Below are 26,123 nucleotides of genomic sequence, written 5' to 3' on the forward strand. Positions count from 1 at the left end.
ATGATAATGAATATATAATTTTTTTTATCATGAAAACCATGAAATATGCATGGGAGTGGTCGTACAGGAGCATTATGCGAAAGGCGGACTGTGAATAACTGCTACAAGACTATTCAAAAGATATCTAAAAAGTTTCTACGAATAATTATTCTGCTAACTGGCCTTTTTAGGAGACGTGAATATATATCGTGTCTCGCTGAAAGCGAATCTAGATTTTAAAAATATGGAAATCAAAATCGGTATTCGCAACAGCGAACATTTAATTATGTCTACAAAACGAGCCCATAACGGGAACAAAAAAATCTGCCTCTCCCGTAAACGAGAGTAGAGTAAGCATGAAATGTTTACGGGCCTAATGTCATCTCGGTGGACACCCGAACCGCACCGTACAGGAAGGGAGGAACGCCACCACCCGTTCAGCGCAATGCCTTGCCTTTTGAACGCAAGGTTTTTTGAGGAAAGGAAATGGCGCAGTAATTCTCTGCCATCTCGGTGGACACCCGAACCGCACCGTAAAGGAAGGGAGGAACGCCACCACCCGTTCGGCGCGATGCCTTGCCCTTTGAACGCAGCGCTTCTCCCCCGGATCACGTATGGCAACGAAGTGTAACGTGGCATTTATGTGCTTTTTGCACGCGTTATTAGAAATCGGAAATTATAATTCCGTGCATTATCAAACCCACAGCTCCACTGATATCTTGATAAACATTGAGAAGGCACTGGCAGCAGTTATTTTTTGTCTCATTTGGAGACCAACCGGCGCTTGCATGCCGGTCGCGTAGGAGGGCTTAGAGAGTCTCGTTAAATCTCGTTAAGTCTCGTACGGTGCCCGGATGTTCTCGTTTCAGAGCCCGGATGGCTGGAATTGAGTGCCCGGATGACTGGAATTCAGTGCCCGGATGACTGGAATTCAGTGCCCGGATGAGTGGATTGCAGTGCCCGGATGAGTGGATTTCAGTGCCCGGATGACTGGAATTCAGTGCCCGGATGAGTGGATTTCAGTGCCCGGATGATGGCTCTCGGTCTCGGCGTGACGTCACCACACTGCCGACAACGGGAGCTAAAAGCATTTCATGCTTAATATGCGACGAGTGCCCGCAGTACTATAGCACCACTTAACGCTCCGAAAATGCCTTTGAGGCCTAGCACTCAAAGCAGCGGATGTCTGACCACTCGGCTGGAACGACAGAGCAGACCGAGTCAGACGGAATCAAACTGAAAGTGCTGAATGAAGCAGAGCGGAGGTTCCGTTGGTGGAAGTTCCCTCGAGCGTTTCACAACCTAACTCCATCGGACACCTATCTCTACACCCCGGTCTGTAGCGTCAAGTGTATGGACCTTCAGGCGGTTCACAATGTCACTCCTTCCCTTCCTCTCGTTCCCGCATTCAATATACTCTACCTCTACTCCGACTTCCTGGCTGCATTTAAACAGCTCAAGGCGTTTCGTCACTCATTGCAAATTAAACAATGAATTCATCAGCTCTGCAGCCGCCGCGGTGGCTCAGTGGTTATGGCGCTCGGCTGCTGACCCAATAGACGCGAGTGCGATCCTGGCCTCGGCGGTCAAATTTCGATGCAGGAGATAGTCTAGAGGCTCGTGTACTGTGCGATGTCCGCGCACGTTAAAGAACGCAAGGATGAAATTTCCGGAGCCCTTCACTACGGTGTGCTTCATAGCCTGAGTCGGTCTGGGACCTTACGCCTCCGTAAACCGCAAACCTTCATCAGCTCTGCACAAAATAAATATGTCATTTGCCAATACACTGGATTCGCGGTCAGGCTCACAAACCAAAAATATTCACGTCGATACTATGACACGCCTTGATACATTAAAAAACCCGAAAACTTCACCTCTTGCCCCAGATCCTTTCCTGTTCCACGCATTACAGTCCCTAGTTACGCTCCAGAATTGGTGATTTTTCAGGTAATGCTGCCTAGGCTGTCTAGTTTGAACGACAGTATACCTTCTTCTGCAAACTAGCAAAGAGGAAGTGGATGTGTGAAAGCCCCGATGCCGAGAATAAAAATCAAATAGACTTCATACTGTGCGCTCACCCTGGCATCGTAGAGGATGTGGAGGTCCTCGGAAAGGTCCGTTGTAGCGACCACCGAAATGTAAGCTCTCGTATTAGCTTAGATTTGAAGAGGGAACGGAGGAATCTAGTGAACCGGAAGGCTATTAAAGAGTTGGCGTTAAGTGGGAAAGTATAGGATGTGGAATCGTCATCACCCGAGTGACGGTGTGCTATTTAGGTAGCACTTCGCCCACATATCGCGGGTTCGGGCCAGAGCAAACTGAGGGCACTGCCAGCGTTTGGTGCGCGCGTGCGCTCTTGCTCCGAAGGAAGGAAAGCGCAGTTATTTGAGAGAACAAGTGTTTATTACACAGAAAGCTGCATTACATAACACTGCACTAATCCCCAGACCTCGGTACAACCCATAGCCCCGCCGCAGCACCCGAAAGCGGGCCTGCGGAGCCGCGCGCGCAAAGCAAAGACTACGTACGCGCGTGGCGCGGCCAACCAAAGGGTTAAATCGCGCGCAACACAACACAAGGGAGGTGGGGTATACGCGGAGCACATCTTGACGACGCAGGTCGCACGTCGATGCTTATCGCGCGTCGTCGCCGGCAATGGCCGGCAATGAAGGAGAACCAGCCAAATCAGGCCCCTCCGAATCCAGAGCGCGTCGGCGCCGCATATGCGGGCTACATGGCTCCGGAGGTTCGGGGCTGGACTCAAGCATACATACTAGGCGCGCACGTTATAGCACCCGCGCTCTTGGGCCCCCGGCAAAGGCCGGGGCACCCGGGAGCCAAACTCTACGCACCTTTCTGCTGCCCGAGTCGGTGGCGATCTCCCCGCTCATTTCCCGCTCGGGGCCTCTAGCCGAAACAACGTCCCCAACTGTCACTCGGAGTGACCCAATGGGGACGCGAGGTCGAAGCGGGACGACAAGCAGCGTGGCTGCCCGCATTCCGCTCGCGGACACCCCACGGGGGGTCGCTCTAACGAACGAAACGGCGGATGCGCGCGCACACCCGGGTAGCCCAAGAAGCTCAATCCCCACAAGGAATTCAGGATTTCGCTGCAGAACAGAATTTCCGACTTAGCTGAAGAAGACAACCGTAATGTTGAAACAGTGAGCGATAATTTCACAGCTATCGTTATGGAGTGTGACGCAGAAGTAGGTGGTAGGATGGTTCGACAGGATAATGGCAAGCTATCTCAGGAGACTAAAGATCTGATTGAGAAACGCCAAAGCATGAGCAAGTCTAACTCCACATAGAGAATAGAACTGGCAGAGCTATCGAAGTTAATAAATAAGCACAAGGTAGCCAACATAAGGGAGTTTAACGTGGGAAAAATGAAGCATGCTCTAAAGAACGGAGGTAGCCTAGAAGGAGTGAAGAGAAAACTAGGTATATGTGAAAACCAGATGTATGCGCTGAGAGACAAAGAGGGCAATGTTATTAGCAACATAGATAAGATAGTTAAAGTAGCCGAAGAGTTTTACACAAATCTATACAGTAGCGAATGTAATCAGAACGTTATTGTAATCAGAACGTACCAGGAGCTTAGAAGAGCGCTAAAGTTATCTTAATTCAAGAGAAATGAAACGCCAAGGACAGAAGAATTAGACCGATTAACTTACTCTCAGCTGCCTAGAAGGTATTTACTAAGAACCAGGACAACCCTGGACTTCAACCAACCAAATGATCTGGCAGGCTTTCGTAGAGGATACTCGACAATATACTATATTCACGCTACCAGTCAGGTGATAGAGAAATGTGCATAATATAACCAAACCCTATATATTGCCTTCATTGATTACTAGAAAGCGTTTGACTCAGTGGAATCCTCAGCTGTCATGCAGGCATTGCGGAATCAGGGTGTAGAAGATTGTTATGTGAAAATATTGGAAGATATATATATAACGATTGCACAGCTACCATAGTCCTCCATGAAGTCAGCAATAAAATTCCCATAGGAAAGGTGTCAGGCAGGGAGACACGATCTCGCCAATGCTATTCACCGCCTGTTTACAGGAGGTATTCCGGGACCTGAAATCTGAACAGTTGGGCATAAGAGTTAATAGAGAATATCTATGTAATTTGCGGTTCGCTGATAACACTGCCTTGCTATGTCACTCAGGAGATGAAGTACAAAGCATTATCAATGAGTTAGACAGGCAGAGCAGAGCGGTGGGGTTAAAGATTAGCATGGAGAAAACCAAAGTAATGTTCCACTGTCTCGCAAGGTAACAGCAGTTCGCAATAGATAGCGAGGTGCTGGAGCAGTAAGACAATGTGTCTAGTTATGGCAGGTAGTGACCGCTGATCCGGATCATGAGAGGGAAATAACTAGAAGAATAAGAATGGGGTGGAACGCATATGGCAGGTTCTCTCAGATCATAAATGGCTGTTTGCCAATATCCCTCAAGAGAAAAGTCTACAACAGCTGTATCTTACCGGTACTCACCTATGGGGAAAAACGTGGAGGCTAACTAAGAGGGCTCAGCTTAAGTTAAAAACAACGCAGCGAGCTATGGAAAAAAAATGATAGTTGTAACGTTAAGAGATCAGAAGCGGGCGGAGTGGATAAGGGAACAAACGCGGTGACATCCTAGCCGAAATCAAGAGGAAGAAATGGGCTTGGGCACGCCATGTAATCCGAAGGCAAGATAACCGGTGATCCTTAAGGGTAACGGAGTGGATTCCAAGAGAAGGCAAACGTAGCAGGGGGCGCGAGAAAATTATGTGGGCGGATGAGATTAAGAAGTTTGCGGGAATAAGGTGGCCGCCACTGCCAAAGGACTTCGTTGATGGGAGGGACATGGGAGAGCCTTTGCCCTGCAGTAGGAGCAGTCAGGCTGATTATGATTAGTGAGGAAATGAATCCCATGTGACAGCTTATCGGACTGCACTGGAAGCTCTCGCGATACGGGACAGCATCCTTTTCGGTGTACGCCCGGCTTCACAAGACAAATTTATCGCGGCGTTTTAAAAAGATACCTTCTAAATGGGGCAACATACTTTCTCACACACTTCTTCAACGCACTAATGAACTGTTGACAAACCGCTGCCTCTATGGTACTCTGTAAAAATAATAAAAATGATCCTTAAAGTTTTCCCTATAAGTGTGTAAAACTGCAGCGCTCCCGTTCGTTTGCCCCAGTTAGCACTAACCCTCGCGCAAACATAACGCGGTGTTTTAATTATACAGCGCCTTCGATATGACGTTTTATAACTTGCAAAATGTTCTAGGATCAAGTTGGTTAATTTTCTCGCAGGGACATCATCACAGGTGCAGTGCAAAATCAGAAAACTGCCTTCAAAACTTCGGCTTCTATGTATTCCTGAGGCCGCAGGCCCTATTCTTCACTTCCATTCCGCTCCAGCGTCCATAACCGGCCGCCATGCTTGCAAAAACAGCGTTGATCAGTACCACACTCCTTGGGGGTGTAAATATAACACGGAGGATGCCCCCTCCTCAACCGCACAAAATGCCCAGCGACAGCAAGTTAACCGGGCCCGACCGGCAGACGAGGCCACAGGAGCTCTGGACAAAGGGCCCCTCCCGCTAGGACACGACGAACCGCAAGTTCATTCACTTGCAATAAAATTGATCAATACTGCGGCTACTAATACCCCCTGAAGCAACCACCTGCCAAAGTTGCAAGTTTCATAAGAGACAGGAGCATCCCCGCCTCTACTTGTAGTGGAATGGAGGGAGAGGCAAGAAAATGGCTGCAACCTCAAGAAACCAGAGGGTGGCTACCGTGGAAGGAGGAATGCGCAACTTAAGGATGGTTGCCACGGCAACAACCCGGCATGTGGCTGCAGTTAGAGGCAGAGGTTGATGTGGAAAGTGAGCTGAGAAGACGACCGGAAATATCAGGGCGGCGAGTGCGCGCCGGCATCTGCACTTCCGTTTAAGTGGTTATGCACGAACTTCGCTTTAGGGTTAAACGGCGCTTTTCAATGCTTGTGAGTAGGCCTCATGGAAGCGGGACCATCAATGGGCGGCTTAAAAACTGGCGAGCCGAACAGTAACACCTTCGGAGAGTACGTCGCGACACATGGGAGATCATGATCTCGAGGGTAAAATAAGCATGCAAGTATAAACAAGTACAAAGATGAATAATCGTGCATTAAAGGCACATGAAACGATGTGTGTGTGATGTGTCGGGTCATGAAAAAAAAAAGAGCTTCTAATTCTGCAAATTTCTTGCGAATCACGCCGCCGAAAAGCTGTTAATTTTTTTCTATGAATTATAGATTGTATAAATTTGGTAGGTGAAATTTAGCATTCCTGAGTCCGGACACTCACAAGCCAAGGAAGCTCATAGATACATAATAATAAGGCATCCAGCTGACTAAAATAAAGTGAACTTTTCAAAACATATACTGCACATATGTCCACGCATAGCCTCCACAGCAGGCACAACAGCCTTTGTACAACGCTAGGTTAAGATCGATTCATACGACGGCCTGTTCGACCGCGGCCCGCGCGCTACGTGTTCATGAGCCACCACAGTGAGAGGCGCGCTGACCAGGCCGTGGGCCGACAGCGCGCCTCTCAATGTGCTTACCTATGAACACGTGATACGAGGACCGCGGGCGAACGGACCGTCGTGTGAATCGGCCTTTATCTACGCTCTCTCGCGCGCTAGGGAAAAAGGGAGATGGAGAAAAAAAAGCTAAACTTCTAGAATAAAAAAGGCACAGTAACTGCCTCACTCCTCGACTCACGTCTAATCCGCGCCGTGAGTGAGTGGCAGGGAGGAAAGAAGGAGTAATAGACGCAGAAGTTAGCCCCCAAGAGTACATAGGACTCGACAAGAACTCCCGTATGATAGGCGCAAAGAAAATAGTGAAATAAATGCAGCCTTTTGGGAAAATACGCAACCCAGTGCTTGTCTTCGAGTCGTACAGTGTGGTTGTCCGTTTTGCATCCTCAGGGTCCTTCATATCTTGAAAGTGCGACAGCGTCGCCTTCTTATCCCTCCGCATATCAAGACGTGCAGGTGTTCTTGAGAGTCGCACCACGCGTTGCAAAACCCAACTACCTGTACTGTATACTTTAGATAAAGGTTCTATCTTACTCCATGAAGAAATACTGAACTCCGTTTCATGCAATAAAAGACATGAAGGTGTAAAAAGGGAGTAATGTCGCCGCTGGCCCACTCCCTTTCTTAACACGGAGTGCGCTTGAGTGCAGCTTACTGCCCTCTTAGCCACCAAACAGGAGTGTTGGTGTTGATAGTCTGCGACGGATCTCTCTTGTCTTCAGAATAAAGATAACTTAAGGAAATTCTAAGGTGCGGTTGGCATCTGACTTGCGGCATTACGTAACCGAAGCCCCTGAACAAAACAAGAAAAGGATGTTGCCCAAGTGAGCCTTATGGACCTGTTGGACATGCGGAAGTGCGCACGCACAGAGTGAGCCATCTGCGCCCGTCTGGTATTCGCGAGGTTTAGTAGATTTCGCAGATGGAGGCGCCGCCTAGGGAGCTCCACATTAAACTTTCGCCGTTTCTCATCTTCATCGTCCTTATCTTCAGAAGCATTGAAATATATTCTCTGCACTAGCTTTTAAATTACCATTTCGAATAATATATCAAGGCACTTCTATTGCGGGTCTCCTTAACTGGTTTTCTTCTAAGGCCCCAGCCCAGTTACACGCCACCTAGGAGCTCGTAACTTGTACATTGTTCATTTTACTTCTGATAGGCGGCGCGACATTCACCCAATCTGCGAGCTTAGGCTCTCTGTCTAATTTCAGTTCATGAAATCCGTGGCTTACTGCTACTACTGCGTCGCCCTGGGTAGCTGTCACCGGGGGATAGGACTGGAGCGGTTCGCCATTCCCTAAACAGGAGGAGAGCTTCTCGCGATACTTCATTTCCAGAGCGATGCTGTGCCGCTACGCCTTACAAGGCACCGATTCCTTCACACCTCACCTAATAATCCCAATCGATGAAGTAAGGCTTCGCTCTTCTTTGCTGCTTTACTGTGTAGGTTCACTTCGAATTTCTCTGACTCCGTAATACGTATTTATGTTTCTGGTTTTCAATTTCTTTGGAGGAGATATTCTAGAGGCCCGTGTACTGTGCGATGTCAGTGCACGTTAAAGAACCCCAGGTGGTCGAAATTTCCGGAGCCCTCCACTACGGCGTCTCCCATAGCCTTAGTCGCTTTGGGACGTTAAACCCCATAAACCAACCAACCACCCAGTTGTTTGTTTAATTATTTGTTTGTTTTTTGTTTCAGTACGCGTGCTTAGTTTGCATTTTTTGTCGGTGTGTTCCTGTACATAAGCTCCTTTTCTCACCGAAACCCCAAAACAGGGTTCCAGTGTCAGTAAGCGCAATGCAATAAAAACAAGCCTAGTACAAAGCATGCATACCTTTTTGTCTTTGGAGAAAACGCTGAAGTACTTGTAGTCCTGGATCGGCTTGGAAGTTTTGAGAATGACTCTCTCATTGGTGTATTTCCTGAGGTTTTCCGCTTGGAGGCGCTGCGGCCTGCAAGTGGTTAGCATGAGGTGAGGCACTTAAAACCTTCTGTTTTGATTCCGCTCAGTGAGTCTGCTGCAAACGGCATTTCGTTCAGGCCGATACCCTAAACATAATCTCGATGGGGACGGCTGAAGGCCACGCTTCGTAGCCCGTATGAATATATTTCGGCGCATGGAAAGCACTGGAGCTCTTCATTCCTCGTTACCGCGTTTACAGCAGTGCAGTTTCGCAACACTACAGAAAGAATAAAAACTTTTATTTGCCAGCAGCCAGCTGAACTCAAAAGTAGGACTCGGGATTAGAAAGCCGGAGGAAAAGAGGAGATAGCAGAAAACAGAGGGCAAGAGGTCACGTGACAGCTGAAACGCATGACGGGAATTTCAACAGCAACTGCGGTGGTCCGCCGTGTAGGCTGCTCGCGCCGACATTACTTTGCCACGATGTAGGCGGCACGCAAACGCACTTGGATCTTGGAATGGGTACGATGTTGTCGAGCTCCGTGTTTGTGGCTGGCGTTCTAGCGCATTACCTCTTCCACTGGACCCGCCGCACGTCTGTGTGTTCCGACCCTGTAAGGCTGCCTTACCGAGCGTTAGGCGCTTGCAACGAGCACGCCGCACTGAGAACAGAAAGACGGGACTTTTCCGGCACGTTCTCGAGGGTCCGGGCTCTTGTCTCCGCGCAGCCTTGGCGAGGCGGCGAGCGTAGAGATACGTTTGAGAAAGTTCCAGCCTTCTCGTCAACGCCGGTGAAGGAGACGCAGCTTAATGCTTGGTGCAGCGCCACCTCCCTCTCTCAGCGCCGTCGCCCGCTTCTAGAAGTTCAGGAGTTGGCTGTTGAAGATCATGCTGCATGCTATTACGCGGTTCTCGGCTAGGCTTCATCGAAGGAGCTCAACAGGCCACAGCTCTCGGCAAGTCGTAAATTTGCGTCAGTTTGGTACCTGAGTGCGAAACTCCGGTTCCTACTCTGCTTGTTAGTTTCTGTACCGTTTTTCAAGCTTTCATAAAAGATCACTTCCTCTGTTCGTCTGTGTCTCATCGTCCGGTCGTGTTCCTCCCGTCCAACGCCAAATAAACGAGCACATCAAGGAAGCGAGGTGGAGAGGATGAACCCTGAGGTTTTTACTGCCCTCCTGTCTATATGCAGCATTCGCAGCATTACGGTGCCTCTTGGCTGCATGCGTTAGCGCCAAGCGCTCATCCAGACTCAGCTCCGAATGTTCGCGCCAGTTGGTTGAACAAAATGCGGCCAAACAGGAATGTTTCATAGTGCCTCCTCTTGTGACTTGAAGCGCCGCTAGTTCCAGTACCCGCGCGTCTCGACTATCTGCTTCTTCCCGAGCACGAGTATCTGCACCGAGCAGCGCTCTGCACTAGAAAAGTAGTTTATATACTTTCTGTATATTTCTTAGGCACCTCTGCCTTCTTATTGACTTTTCTTTTTTTGTGCTCACAGATAAAATTCTGTTCTAACAGACAAGTCCCCTAAATTGCATCGCTATAAATCTATAGATTGCCTACAAGGTTTGTAATCTGTACAGACTCTTCTACAGAATTTGTTTAGAGAAGATCTATAGATTTTATCGACCCAAATCTATAGGTTGCCTGTGTAGAGAAAATTCTTAAATCTATATGGCGCAACCACGCCACACGTTCCACCACACCTGGTCCAAACAGCGCGATGCTAGTTCTCGTGAGGCTGACGTTAAAACACGGCGCTATTTATGTTATAGCGCCGTGAAGTTTCAACGGCGCTGATGCGTAACGTGTCGTCTTGTTGAAACAGCCAAATGGTAAGACAGGAGTAGCCGGCCTTAGCGGGCTGGTTGAACCGGCGCGGCGTTCAGCGACTTTTGTGGTTGCACGAATTAGGGTATGTTTGTACCAGAACTTCTCACTGAGGTCCTCTGGTACGCCGAAGTGCAGGAGTTCATGGAATTCATTAGCAGCTAGTGTGTTTTTAGCGTGCGTCCAGATCTCCACGCACGAGGGCTTTTACGTTTGACTTCAATCGAAAAGATGCGGCCGCGATCCATCCCAGCAATCTGGTTCCCTGCACTAAAATTAAACGTAGACTATGGCAGAGCTCGGTACCGGAATGAGACATGCGTCAAGCAGAACAGCCCTTCCAACATGGATTTAGTGTCTTCGCATATTCTCTCACCTCGAATTCATGCTCGAGGATAATTAACACCAAAACACTTATTTTACACATTATAATCTGTTAACTACCGCAATTACTTTTTTGCTACGACATCCGTGGATGCTCGCCACTGGTATCACTTTTCGCCACCACTCCACTCGTTGGACGACAGTGTTCTGTCGCGCCTCGAGGCGGCGCAGAAAAAAAAAAAAGAGAGCACAACAAATCTTTAACACCGAGCGAGATGCGAACAGCGAGAGCAAAAGGAGCTCTGCTTCATTTGCAGTGCCTTAAACAATTCGACCGTTGTCGTTTCTTTAGTGCCTGACTTGCCCATGCTGTGACCCTGCGTTTAATGGAGAAAATTGCGCGTCATAGAGGGGAAAGAAAGAAGCAAGGACAGGAAGAAAGAGAGAGAAATAGAGAAAGAAAATAGAAAAAGAAAGAAGAAAGAAAGGAAAAGAAGGAAAGAAAGAAAGGAAGAAAGACGGAAAGAAAGAAAGAAAGAAAGGAAGGAAGGAAGGAAGGAAGGAAGGAAGGAACGAAGGAAGGAAAGAAGGAAGGAAGAAAGAAGGAAAGAAAGGAAGAAAGAACGAAAGAAAGAAAGAAAGGAAGGAAGGAAGAAAGAAAGAAAGAAATAAAAAAAGAAAGGAAAGAAAGAAAGAAGGAAAGAAACAAAGAAAGGAAGGAAGAAAGAAACAAAGGAAGAAGGAAAGGAAGAAAGAAAGAAAGAGAGAAAGAAAGAAAGAAAGAGAGAGAGAAAGAGAGAAAGAAAGAAAGAAAGAAAGAAAGAAAGAAAGAGAGAGAGAAAGAAAGAAAGAAAGAAAGAAAGAAAGGAAGAAAGAAAGAAAGAAAGAAAGAAAGAAAGAAAGAAAGAAAGAAAGAAAGAAAGAAAGAAAGAAAGAAAGAAAGAAAGAAAGAAAGGAAATGTGTAACCATACAAACCCGCGGTGAATATTTAGGCTCATTTTGGCAGATTATTATTGCACGCGCTTCAAGAATAAAGCACAAAGGCTGCACATACAACTTAACGTTCATTTTTTAACTGGAGTTCTATAGTCAGCAGGTACACCGACATAGTTTAAACATAAATCGGCTGAAGTTTACTACCCCTGATCGCGAGCGATAGCCTGACCAACGGAAATATCAGGCCGTGCTTGAAGCCGAGCGTGAACGGTATAGACTTCGTGGCTCTACCGAACAGCGGCCTCTGCGCCTCTCGGATTTATTCGTGTCGACACATAATCATAACTTTAGCGATTTTTTTTTTGCGATAGCATCAGGAAGGCCATTAAGGCGAAAAATGGCTAGCTTCGGCACTGACCCAGGCATCTCTGTGGAGCCTCCACGTGCAAGTCGTCGCAGGTGGTGTTTACAGCGACTGCCCTGCCTTCAGCTTTCAATCATCCCCCTTCTCCTTTCCTCCTCAATCTCTTCATATGTAACGCAGAGCAGGAGACGCAGAACTAAGCATGACTCAGTCTCCGACATGACGCAGACGGATATGTATTTATCCCCCCAAAAGGAAGAAAAATGTTTTTATTTTGTAAATACTTACCCCGCGCTCCTGGCAACCGCTTGTCTGCGTAGAGTGAGCAAAAAATAGAGAGTTTTAGCTGAGCTGGTTTGTGCGCTCGCTCCCCTCAGCGAGCTGGCGGGAGCGCTAATGCGCATGCGCGAAGCTCAGGCGGGAGCGCGCGAACGGAACGGCTCCTCCGCCCCGCTCCCGCGCGAGCCAAGCGGAGTCCGGAGCGGCCCGACGAGCGGGCCTCGCGCAAAGCCTTCTGGACTCGCGCTAGCCGAACCAAACGTAAACATTCAACACGGCGGCCGCCAGCGCTACTTCTGTGACAGCAGGGAGCGGGTCTTGCCGGATACTTTTTGGCATGGCGAACAGGTTGCAGGCGGTGTCGGATAACTTGCGAACGCAACTCGATCACGATCGACGATCGCACGCGTACAGTGGTGAGCAGCCTTGTCTAGAGCGCTCGGGCGGTGCACTTCCTTGCAAACAAATCCAGATTTTGTGGCAGCCTCTAGGGTCCAGCTGCAACGCCTGCACGGAAGTAGCGCCAGATAGCCTCGTAAAGAAAGCAGGCACGTAAACTTTGCCCTGTAATGAGGGGCTGCTCTCTAATTTCGGTTTTTGTTACCAAGTGCGCACTGCTCAAGCGCTCTAGACAAGGCTGCTCACCACTGTACAGGATGAATGCACACGCTAGACAACGCTACAAATGCGTACACGCGCACACTGCGAGGGGTGACTTGCGTGGTCTTGGCTTGGCTCTCGCAGTGGCAGACATTTATTTTTTTTTGTAATACCAAAGCTTCACTGTTAAAACCAAAGCACTGTTGTTACCAGAAAGCATACAGCAAACGTAAACAGCTATTATTTATTTATTTATACATATATCAGAGAGGCTTACTTATACCCATTTTCTGGCAAGTCCAGTTACCACCACTAGTAGGCGCAACGAGTCGCCTCGCTTGAGCGGACGGGGAAGACGCAGCGCTAAAACTCTACTCTTGCGCGACGCTCCGCTGTGGCTCCGCTGGGAACTGCGAGCGGAGCGGACAGTAAACCCGCTCTGCTAAAACTCTCTGTCTTCTAAGCATGAAGGCTATTTTGATTAACATAAGTGGCATACTCACGAACTTTACAATGAAAAAATCTGACTTAAGAGCGGGTACTACCCGACAAAAACATTGAATCACTGGCTGAATTGTAAAACAAAATAAAAACCTCCAGTGTGTAATTACTCTGCTTCCGCCACCTTCAACATGGAGGTTGGTGCCCGTGTGCGGAGGTTGGTGCAGGTAGATGGGTGAGCAGTTCTATTGATAGAGGGGTGAAGGGAGGGTGACGGGGGGGGGGTGGAATAATTTTTATTTGCCTGTGGCGTGGGCTTCTGGAGAGTGCATGTGGGTGGCATACAGCAGTTCTGACAGGCTGAGGTTGGTAGGTGTTTCTCAACGGAAGTGGAGGTGGCTGGCTGAGCCGCCTCCTATCTTAGCCTTTGCTTTGAATGAAACCGTTTGCTCTAAAACTAAAATACCCGGATAAGGAGCAGTGCGTCTATTATGCTGTCGGTCTAAAACAACAAATGAGAGAATTGTACTCGAGCTTTTCCAATCGCAACTGCATCAGTATAGTGTGCAACAGTTCCAAACAAGCACACACGCCACTTTCTCGCACTGCCGTGCGGCTGTGTTCAGGAGAAAAACTATCAAGCTTATGCTTCTTCGTGGCGCCTTTTATCGACTAAGATTCATCTGCTCGATGAATCGGTATGGTATAAGCATGGCGTCCTTGTTTTCTACTTTTATTTGCGAGCCAGGAGCAATGTCCAGCTTTCATTTAGGCCGTTTCTTCGAAAAACAGCCAGAGCCATTCCCACTTTGTGCACTTTTTTTCCCTTTATAGAAGCGCTCCCCAAGAAAGCTGTTGGGGAAATTCTCACTTTCTATCTGCCCCGCAGGAGGCATGTATCTTTCATGACTGGGCATGAGCGCTTATCTGTCGCGCTGCTCCATTGTGCTCGTAACGGATTATATGTCGCATTATTCACGGTATAACACTCTTTGCGCGATGGTGCCTACATCACGGGCACTAAGAACTTGAAGTGCTCCACGTTTAGGTAGAACGACGCGTGTATCCTACCTCGTCGCATTTTGCACAGTGCCATACGTGTCGCTTGCTTTGCAAAAATTCACGCTTTGCACAGTGGCACCTACGCAACCTGCACTGTTTATGCGAGGCAGCTTCCATAGGCGCCCGGCTTGGGTCCAGTTACCGACGAGGCCCCACAGCAACTCAGCCACTCCGTGCCGGCGCATCTGACAGCGCCGAGCACCGTTCGAGGGAAAGAAGACGGACGGACGGACGGGACCGAAGCGTGGCCTTGTGGTAGAGCATCCGCCTCGCATTCGGGAGGTGCTGGGTTCGATTCCCAGTGCCGCCGGGTACCCACCGGTTTCTTTAATGGGTACAAGATTTCCCCTGGCCTGGTGCTCGGCTCTTCTAGGGTGAAATGCTTGGGAAAAGGGTCTTAGACCAAACAGTTGCCTTGGCGGATGAGTGATAAGTTCCCCCGCCAAGCAACCATAAGTCCGCCTCGTGCGGTATAAGCCCAATTTGTGGCCCTTTTCACTTCTCCCAAACGTACACCCCTGAAGGAAGCCGAGCGCCAGGCCGGGGGACGCTTGTACCCTTTTGACCGGTGGGTGCCCGGCGGTGGGTTGGTTTCGAACCACCCACCTCCCGCAGCCGAGACGGGCGCTCAAACCACTACGGACGGACGGACGGACGGACGGACGGACGGACGGATGGATGGATGGATGGATGGTGATAACGATAATGAAAGATGGATGCATGGAATTGTGGAGCTTCCACATTTAAGCGCGGTGGTGGCAATTTTAACGTCGTTCGCCTTTTCTCACTGATATTTGTTTTAGCAGCTGGTGCAATACAAGGAACTACCTGAAAATCGCCATTTTAGCTACAATTTAATTTTTGATCCCAGGCTTGCAACCTTACGTCACCGCTCTGCTTTTCAGCCGGTAACCTGCCAAACGCTGTTTTCTAACTACTACTGCAAATTCAACCACTTTACCTTTGTTATACCTGAATCCCAGGGCATCAAGGAGCGACGAAGCCTTAAAAGACATTCGGATGGATACTTGCACATTCTACTATAAGGTGCTGAATTATTTCTACAGATTTTCAATAAACTGCACATGTGTCGTTTTTTGTTCAATTTCTTTTTGTCTTTTCGCGCTTTCTGCCCGTGGGCACAAGTCCACATTTCCAAGGGTATTTATTCCCTGGCACCATTATTCCTTTCCAAATACCTCGCAGTACTTCATCCTTCTTGCACCACCAAAGTTCCCTATGGTTCATAGGGTTCGCCCTTTCGCCTCAACGTGCTTTTTCATATATTTAGTACTTTGTTTACCCATACCCGCGTCATTATCTTCATCAGCCTGACTACGCGCACTGCAATGCAAAGGCCTCTTCCATGTCTCTACAATTATCTCTGTCTTTTGCCAGCTGCGATCCCCGTATCTCACCACCAGATATTTGTAATCTGCCAGTCTTGGTATCTCATGACCTTTAATTGCAAATACCAGCTCAGTGGAAACGTTGATAATTACCAGACATGAGCTAGGTGCGCTGGACTTCAAACCGAGAGCGTCTCCTTCGTTTGCATTGGAATCAGCGAGAGCCTGCAGAACTACCTGGCTATCAGCTAACATCACAATAGCCGTAGCATACAATAAACCGGAGTGCCGCTGGTCTGTGACCGCAGCATTTAATCTCTATGACAGATTCTAACCTTACTTTCTTGTAGCCTTTAATTCCATATTTACACGTATCTCATAAGTCATGAATTACAACTCTGCCTTACTCGTTCGCTTACAGCGAGAGTTGGCATTCTTATTCCTTCCCAGCAATTTCACTTTTATTGTCTCTATATATTTCCTTTGGAAATACCTTATCTCATGATCCGACACATTCATCTTTGAGTATGTTCCGCAAGAAGTCCCTATTGACGTTGTCATACACACCGCTTGTTTGCAGGAACGCTAAATGCTTAAGCATGTCTCCCCATAACTATTTCTGTGCATCAGGTAAGCAAGTACAGGTTATCTATCATCTTAGCGCCCACCGTTCTACAACTCATTTTGGAGTTCTTCAAGTGTGTTATTATTTTCTAAGCTTGTGTGCATTTTTAATTTCACCACCCGCATTCCCAGCTTATACGTAAAAGATGTAATCGCAAAAGGTCTGAAATATTTTGTGTTCGTCCTGTCTCCTTTGTCTGTAAATCAAATTCATTCTGCTCGCTGATCAGCTGTCCGGAATTAGCTAATTCGTAATGAGTGTTTCCAGTGCTTGTAATAGCGCTTGGCTGCTGCTTGGAGCAAGTTCATTAATCAGAATAATTGGGATTCCTTCTGTCCGTGCATTTGTGAATAATTCCCTTCCCCTTTTTCAGTTAAAGTTAGTCACATTCAAGGTCCGTTACATTATTCTCTCCTCTGTCACGTCTCTATTTCGAGAGATTACCCTATATTCACTCACAAATGGCTCAGCTGTATCTGACATATATTTCAAACCGTCGTCCCTTTGTAAACATTTTTCCTCAGCATCTTGAATCCATTCTCGTTTTATATCTTTTTATCAGGACAGCTTATATGGTTCAATAATTTTATTCGCCCACCTTTAATTGCATTCAGGCGATTATTTGATCAACACCGCAATTTAAAAAAATCCCCTATGCTCCTTGGTTTCTGTGGCTGTTGTCTTGTTTCTCACACACACGCATATGTATTGGTTGGTTGGTTTTATGGGGTTTAACGTCCCAAAGCGACTAAGGCTATGAGAGACGCCGTAGTGAAGGGCTCCGGAAATTTCGACCACCTGGGGTTCTTTAACGTGCACTGACAGCGCACAGTACACGGGTCTCTAGAATTTCTCCTCCAAAGAAATTCTAGCCGCCGCGGCCGGGATCGAACCCGCGTCTTTTGGGTCAGCAGCCGAGCAACATAGCCACTGAGCCACCGCGGCGGCACACGCATATATATATATATATATATATATATATATATATATATATATATATATATATATATATATATATATATATATATATATATATATATATATATATATATATTTATATATATATTGTTACGTGCTTAGCACGCACGGGGGGTTATTCACAGAGGGGATCGGTCGGAGCAGGATGGAAGCAGGAAGCCTACCAGCGTCCTTCAGCTCTTTCTCTTCCTTTCTCTCTGCTCGTCCTTCATCTTCTGCTTCTTCCGTCGAGGTTCTATGGAAGCACGTTACATTTCCCTCCTCGCAGACGAAGCCCGTCGGGCGAGTTAAATAGACCGTCTGGGATGGAATCGCTTGAGGCGGGCTACATGCACCACCTGAGACTGGCGTGACCGTCGACCACTAGCAGTTAGTCGCGATATAACGTAATTAACGTCACTAATGCACTCCAACACAACAAACGGTCCAGTGTAGTGGGATAGCAGTTTCTGACACAGACCACGCTTGCGTAGAGGGGTTCACAACCACACAATGTCACCAGGAACATAACAAACTTCTTGGTGTTGGACGTCGTAGCGGTTCTTGGAACGCTCTTGCGAAGATAAAATTCGAACGCGGGCAAGCTGGCGAGCTTCTTCAGCTCTGCAGAGTGTGGTCGCAAGAGAAGGTTCGTCGTGGATGAAAAATGGTAGAATGGTGTCAAGGCCACAGCGAGGCGAGCGAGCATAGAGTAGGTAAAAGGGGCTGTAGCCAGTTGTCTCATGTTGCGCTGTGTTGTATGCATGAGTAACGAACGCGAGGACGCCATCCCAGTCTTTATGATCTGCAGCGACGTACATAGCAAGCATGGTGGTGAGCGTCCGATTAGTGCGTTCTACCACACCGTTCGTTTGGGGATGATATGGCGTGGAGTGGCGAAAACTGCAGCTGCTGAGGCGGAGAAGTTCTTCAACAACGTCCGCTGTAAATTGGCGTCCACGGTCGCTAATGAGAACTGCAGGAGGGCCGTGCCGAAGAATGACGAAACGAAGTAAGAAGTTAGATACTTCAGACGCAGTAGCAGCTGGTATCGCGGCTGTCTCACAATAACGGGTTAAGTGGTCTACGCACACAAGAATCCATCGATTTCCTTTCGAGGACCGTGGGAAAGGTCCAAGGAGGTCAATGCCAACTTGCTCAAACGGGGCTGTTGGAGGTGTGATTGGCCGCAGTTTGCCAGGTGGACTTGAAGTCGGCAGCTTAAAGCGCTGGCATTGCACACAGCTGGCTACATAGTGCTGGATGGTTGAACGCATGTTAGGCCAGTAAAATCGTTGCTGTGTGCGGTGGAGTGTGCGTGTCACTCCCAAGTGCCCAGACGTGGCGTCGTCGTGCATCATTTCAAGAACTGTGATGCGTAGGTTTTCGGGTACGACAAGAAGCATGCGTGCTCCTCCAGAAGCGAAATTCTTCTTATAAAGCAAACCGTCGCGAATGCAAAAAGTATTCTTTACAGAATCTTGAGCGGCATCAAACAAAGAGGTTAATGTTTGGTCTTTGCGTTGCTCAGTTCGGAAAACTTGAAGATCGGGGAAGGCTTGTGAAAGTGACGCCAAGTATTCATCAAAGTTGTCTGCGTCGTCATCAGTCGTTTGAAGCGGCAAACGGGAAAGACAATCGGCATCTGAGTGTTTACGGCCGCTTTTATGCATCACAGTGAAATTAAATTCTTGTAGGCGCAAAGCCCATCGAGCAAGCCGGCCACAGGGGTCACGAAGACTCACTAGCCAGCAAAGCGAGTGGTGGTCGGTCACGACGGTGAAAGCATTCCCGTACAGATAGGAGCGGAAGCGCTGTACAGCGAAAACAACGGCGAGACATTCTTGCTCAGTAACCGTGTAATTTCTTTCGCTCTTACTCAATGACCGGCTGGCATATGCTACCACGTGCTGATCGTGACCATGGCGTTGTATAAGTACAGCGCCGATACCGATACCACTTGCATCAGTGTGCACTTCAATTGGTGCAGATGGGCAGAAGTGGCGTAGGATGGGGCCCGAGGTCAAAAGAAATTTCAGATGTCGGAAAGCTGCGTCACATTCGCTGGTCCAATTGAACGGTGCATCTTTATGCAGCAAACACGTCAGTGGGTAAGCGATGTCCGCAAACCTAGCTATAAAGCGTCGAAAGTACGAGCAGAGTCCTAAAAAACTCTGCAGCTCTTTCACTGATTGAGGCACCGTAAAACTTTTGACAGCTTCAATTTTCTTTGGATCTGGTCGAACACCTTCTTTATCAACTAAATGACCAAGAACAATTGTTTCACGGTTCCCAAAATGACATTTCTTGGAATTGAGGATAAGGCCAGCTCGTTCCATGCAATCAAGCACAATATCCAGGCGGCTGTTGTGCTCACTAAACGTTTTGCCAAAAATTACAACGTCGTCCAAATAACATAAACAAATTTGCCACTTAAGGCCACGCAGGATTGTATCCATGAACCGCTCGAATGTTGCAGGTGCGTTACATAATCCGAAAGGCATAACGTTAAACTCGTAAAGTCCGTCTGGTGTTATGAATGCCGTTTTTTCCCTATCTGCAGCGTGCATGGGGATTTGCCAGTAGCCGGATCTCAAATCAATAGAAGAAAAGTATGAAGCGGAGTGCAGACAATCAATTGCGTCATCTATACGTGGAAGCGGGTAGACGTCCTTCTTCGTGGCCGTATTTAAGCGACGGTAGTCAACACAGAACCTCCATGTGCCATCTTTTTTCTTAACAAGGATAACTGGAGCTGCCCAAGGACTTGAAGACTCTCGAATTATGCCTCGCTTTAGCATCTCTTGAACTTGGTCATCTATTAACTTACGTTCAGTGGCTGAGACTCGATAGGGCTTCTGGCGTATAGGAGGTGCGGAGCCGGTGTTGATCGTGTGATGAATACGACTGGTAGGCGGTGGTGTAGAATCGTCTTTGGCAAAGTCGAACACGAACACGTGCTTCAGAAGGAGTTCCACTAGAGTGCGACGCTCGGTTGTGGGAAGAGCCTGATTAATCATAGCCTTAACTTGGGTCTCCATATCTCTTTTCACGTGCTGCTCACTGACAGAGTTGGTTAACGTCGCGACGGAACCTGACACACCTTCCTCGAAACGGGCGAGTTTGAGGCCCCGGGGCAACACAGCTGGCTCTTCAGAGTGGTTCACTGTCCACAGCTCAGTACGGCCTCTCACCACGGGAACGACGCAACGAGGCACGACGATACTCTTCTTAGAGCAGGCCAGTGTCGTAGGCTCTACCACAGCTTCAAAAGATTCGCACTGATTGTGAATAGAGGAAACCCGCACGAATGCTGCGGAGAAAGCTGGTACAATAGTGTCTTGTTCCACCGCAAATGCTCCAAAATCCGGTGTCGAGTTATCCACAAGAGCTGAAAGTAGTGAAGAATTCAAAGCAATTTCTCCCGTACGACAGTCTAAAGTTGCACCACACTCTTGCAGAAAATCAATTCCAAGAATCACATCATGCGTTGACCGTGGTAGCACTGCGAATTCTGTTCTAAACGTTAGACCACCAATAACAACATCCGAAGCACACACACCAAGTGGAACCAAAGGTTCACCACCGACACCACGAAATAACGCTGCACGGTCACCACTAAACATAACTTTCCTACCTAAACGGTTCTTAAAACTCAAACTCATAACGGATACGGTAGCACCAGTGTCCACAAGAGCCATTGTTTTCACACCATCAATAAACACTTCCAGCTTGTTCTTCAACATAAACACGGGCAGAGGTATATTGGACGTCATCGACTCGCCGGCGGCCTCACCTCCATTGGCCGCGCCTCCTAGTTTCCCGGAGGCGGAGGGGATGCACGACGTCGAGGAGAAGGTGACCGCCGTTGGCGCTGAGGTGGCGGCGTCACACTGCGGTCAGATGCAGGTGATGAACTCCGCAAAGTGCTCGGACGGTATGGGTCCCAAGCGGACGTTGAGGGTCGCTGCTGCGCGGTGTGCACTTGTCCGTAAGTAGGCGCTGGGGGTTGGCAGTCTTGAGAAGTCGGGAAACGACGGCGGCAATATCTAGCGATATGCCCTGCAATGCCACACCGGTAGCACAAAGGTTGAGAGCGCCAGCGACCGCCATAAAAGTCCTGGCGAACAAAGTCGCGACGTTGGCTGGAGCCAGGATCTCGCTGCTGACGAACAACGTCTTCTGGGTAGGTGGGCCTCCTTTCCGCCGGCTGGTGGCCATAACGTTGGGCAATGTTCCGATCGTCCTTGGGCAAAGTGCCGTTAGGTTGAGCCCACGGAGTCGACAGGGCGGCAACATCTTCCTCCGGTGCAGAACTGTGCCGCAGATATTCTGTGCGGCAGAAGGTGTCCCGGGATCTGGACAATTCCTCGCGCACAATCTCTCGAATCATTTCAGCCATAGAATTTGGAGGACAGGCTTCAACACTGGCTATCGAGGTGACATTGGCCAATCTTCCGAATTTAGGGGTAATTCGACGCAGCTTAAGAGCTTCAAATGTTCTGCAATGTTTTATAACGTCAGCGGTGGTGCTCAGGCTCTCTTTACTAATCAGGAAATTGTAAACATCTTCCGCAATTCCTTTTAGAAGGTGGCCGACTTTGTCTTCTTCAAGCATACTGGAGTTAACTAGCTTGCATAACTTTAAGATGGCTTCGATGTATGCCGTGCAAGTTTCTCCGGGTACTTGCGCGCGGTGAAGCAATGTCTGTTCAGCACGCTTCTTTGTTGCCGATTCATCCCCAAAATTTTTCTTGATTTCGGTCGTAAAGGTTGCCCATGAACTCAGTGTATCCTCATGATTGTCGAACCAGTCAAGGGCAGTGGCGGCAAGGAAAAACACCACGTTAGCCAGTTTGGTAGCAGCGTTCCAGCGATTGTATTTGCTCACCCGCTCGTAGTGTTTCAGCCACTCGTCAACGTCCTCTTCAGGTTTTCCAAAAAATGTGCGGGGCTCTCGGTAATGTGGCCAGTTGTTCGCTGTGGATGTCCCGGGTTGCTCGGCATTGTCGTCTCCAGGCATGTCCGATGGCAGTGGTGGGAAGCCTGCGAGTCTACGGCTCCTTCGGTAGATGGAATGCTCCGTGGTCGATACCCGGCACCTCTCACCAAGCTGTTACGTGCTTAGCACGCACGGGGGGTTATTCACAGAGGGGATCGGTCGGAGCAGGATGGAAGCAGGAAGCCTACCAGCGTCCTTCAGCTCTTTCTCTTCCTTTCTCTCTGCTCGTCCTTCATCTTCTGCTTCTTCCGTCGAGGTTCTATGGAAGCACGTTACAATATATATATATATATATATATATATATATATATATATATATATATATATATATATATATATATATATATATATATATATCAGCATAGACAGTTAAACGAACTTAGTTGTTAGAAGTGAAACGGCAGGTTGAGGTACGCTTCATTCAGGAAGAGATTTATATTGAGTTGACTGTGCGAACAGAGCCTGTCTTTTCCGAAGACTGGTTAAGAAGCAGGCGCTGTCCGAAACGTCGCCTCAAAATAAATCAAATATATTGTGAGCGCGTTGGGGGACCTTCTACCGATTTCACCTCTATATACTCACCATCGCCATCGCTCGCATTTTTCCGGAATATCGCGCACTTAGAGACAGGCAGTCCTTGAATAAATACGTTCATTCAAGTGGCAGCTCACGCGTGGCGGAGGTGTCCTTCCTGTTTCCAACCTCTTGCATTCAACCACTCTACTGTCCTCCCTGGAGCTCCGTTCCCTCCTTCGTTTGCATACATGGTCCTCAAGTATGGATGAGGGCTACAGTACCCGACCACCCAAGACGTCTCTGCCCATGCTGCGGCTACCGCGCCCTGGACAGTCAGTAGCCGCTAATGCGAACCGCAGGTCTTTGCCGTACTTCGTGGAGAACATGTCCAGGACTGGCTTGATAATTACGACCGCGTCAGCGCATTTAACCGCTGGGATGACTGCCACTAGTTGCTTAATATTGTGTTCTACTTGACTGACGTCGCAAAAACGTGTTTCTTGAATCACGAGGGCACCACCTCCGACAGGCCCACTTTCAGCGAGCAGCTGCGCAAGGTCTGCGGCACGCTTTCTGGTCGCTGCGAGCTAGCTAAAAAGCAGCTTGCTCCTCGAGTGCAACAAACTAGTGCCCTCAGCTTAACCCAGGACCCTCATTTGAGAAGACACGTGCTCAGCTTCTGGAAGGTCAAAATATAATTACGGCGAAGCTTACAGCTATCGAGGAAGCACAGACTACGCAGACGCTCATCATAAGCGACCTTGCCTCCATAACTCAGTCTTTAGAGTCAAAACTTCACAGCCTTCAAGATTTACAAGCTAGAATTTCAGAATGCAAAGAGGAAAACAAACGACCGCAGCAGGTACTGCAGTCACTGCTGTCAAAAATAGACGACCTCGAGAACCGCAGTAGATGCTGCAATCTTCTCTTTTACGGAGCGAAAGACAACCAGGCTATCGAGTCTAGCGGAGAATCTGAACGCCACATCCAAGATATTTGTCAGGAAAAACTGGGAATCCAGTCAGTTTCTCTGGAGAGGGCACACAGAATTGGCAAGTTTCAGTCTGGAAAAACACATCCTTTGATTGCTAAGTTTACCTTGTTCAGAGAAAGGCAACAGATTCTAAGTAGCGCGAAGAAGTTAAAAGGGAGTGACATAAGCATTTCGGAGGATTTTTTCAAAGCCGTGAGGACGAAACGAAAGTTCTTATTGGAATATGCAAAGTCACAGAATAGCGAAGGCGATAAAGTGAGCCTCCGATAAGACATCCTGATCATGAACGGACAAACGTACGTGTTTGACTGTGATGCAGACCAAGTTGTGCTGCTGGCGTGACCATCTCGGACAACCGATGTACAGTCTTTGTCAAAAGTTTAGAGCCCAGGGGGTTTACCTCTAAGCCCTGCAGTAGGACTCCTGTAACATTCGTGGTAGTCCTACCCATTGGAGGAGGCAGGACCAGAAATCTTCTTACCTTCAGCAAATTTGGAGCGCTGGAGATGCATTACGAACCAGACAGTGGGCTTCAGAAGCAAACCTCCTGGGCTCCAAACTTTTGACAAAGGCTGTACGTCTTTGCTTCCTTTTAGTCAACTGCCGAAGTATTAAGAACAAGGTGGATGATTTCTCTGCTTTCATAGAAGCAGTCAAGCCAAATGTTATCGTAGGGACAGAATCATGATTAGATAAAGACATTGCTGACGACGAAGTATTTCCGGCTGGCTTCAACGCTTATAGGAAGGTCAGGAATGCACATGGAAGCGGTGTGTTTATTTTAGTAGATAACGGTGTTTCTTCACGCTCGGTCAATATTGATGCAGTCGCATGTGAGGCGGTGTTTTGCCCGTTAATGCTGGCTAATGGTAGTGTTGACTATATGCAGTTTTTAACCACCACCGGGTTGTTCAGTGAAATCACTGTTGGATCTTACAGATGCACTCGAAACACTACAGACAGATACGTTAGTAATTTCTGGGGACTTCCATTTGCCTTCTCTCGACAGGCACCAAGAGTCCAATATTGTCACTATCGGAGATAGCTGCAGTCAAGAAATGAAGAACTTGATCGATAGCGGCGGGTAGCGGCGGGGCTAAATGATGTCCTGAATGATGACGCCGCACAAGTAGTGAAAAGATTAGCTGAGGGAGTTGACGGTATAAGGGCGATAGCAGAGCAAGCGCAGATCGTGGTGTGCACAGTGCCGGAGGTACAAGGAAGGAATGGAAAGGTTGCTAACGATGTTGTCAATCTTAATCGAGAGATACGGACATTAAGCCTCGAGAAAGGCTTTGAGGGGGTAGACATAAACAAGGAAGTGCACAGAGCTGGCTTGGGCAGAGGTTTTAGGCGAGATTGCAAGCATTTTAGTGGAAGGGTAGGAGAAGAGATAGGCTGGCGCCTGGGAGGCCCAGCGGTAGCTTTTTTTAGGGGGTCGACGGTGGCTAAGTGCGTAGGGGTAGGTAGAAGCGAAGTAGTAAATGTAACAACGGCGGCTAAGCCCAACAAAATGGCTACTAGGAGTCCCAGAAAGAAAACTACGAACAAGAAATTTAACGCCCGGATAAGTCACAGAAACATGCAAGTGGGTAGAACGAGAGCGAAATGCCTACAAATACAACAGCAGTTAAAGGACGAAGAAGTACATGTGTACGCTCTATGCGAGACAGATCGGAGGAATCTAAAAGATCCACCTTTAATCGATGGCTATGTCTGGGAAGGGTGCACCAGAACAACAACGGAGAAGAAAGGAGGACGAGAAGGTATGCTGATACATCTAGGAAGAAAGTGACAAATAAAATCAAAGAACATGTCTGGGTATCAGGTACTATTGCTGGTAAAAGGGCATGGCTAGGGGTAGTTTATTTAGGGACCGGGGACAAACGCAGACCAGAAAACAAGGATCTAGTCAAGTGCCTCAATGAAGATATAAAGAAGTTTGGAGACGGTGCCGATATCATTCTGCTTGGAGACATGAATGGCCGCATCGAGGATCTGGATGGATACACAGATTCTAACGGGAAGTTAAGCTAGACTTCTGTGAGCGGCACAACCTAGTTATTGTTAATAGAGAAACTAAATGTGAGGGACAAATCACGCGGAAATCCCGGAACAGGCCGACAACCAGTGACTACAGTCTAATGCCGCAGGGCATATATAGAGAGCTCGCAATAAAGGAAATAGACGAAGAGGGGAAGTGCAGCTTAGGAAGTGATCATAAACGTATTAGACTACAGTTGGGAGCCCTAGTCAAAGGAGAAATGCAGCGAACTCAAAAAGACAACGCAAAATTAAACGACCAACAAGTAGCACTAATAGCAGCCGACATAGAGGAAGTAATCGAGAAACGCCCCA

The 26,123-nt window shown here is 48.1% G+C and overlaps 1 protein-coding gene across 1 annotated transcript in view; it reads right to left on the reverse strand.

Moving 5' to 3' along the window:
- The window catches only part of LOC149343983 (uncharacterized), a 135,390-nt gene that overhangs the window by 74,293 nt on the left and 34,974 nt on the right, over positions 1 to 26,123 (reverse strand). Inside the window, exons 6-7 of the mRNA XM_089547118.1 lie at positions 12,229 to 12,252; positions 8,414 to 8,531 (exon numbers count right to left, since the gene is read on the reverse strand). Coding sequence (XP_089403244.1) covers positions 8,414 to 8,531; positions 12,229 to 12,252 — 142 coding nt within the window. The remainder of the gene's footprint in view (positions 1 to 8,413; positions 8,532 to 12,228; positions 12,253 to 26,123) is intronic.

Source organism: Amblyomma mixtum, chromosome 5 (genome assembly GCF_055824585.1).
Source record: "Amblyomma mixtum isolate Tamu chromosome 5, ASM5582458v1, whole genome shotgun sequence".
Lineage (NCBI taxonomy): Eukaryota > Metazoa > Arthropoda > Arachnida > Ixodida > Ixodidae > Amblyomma > Amblyomma mixtum.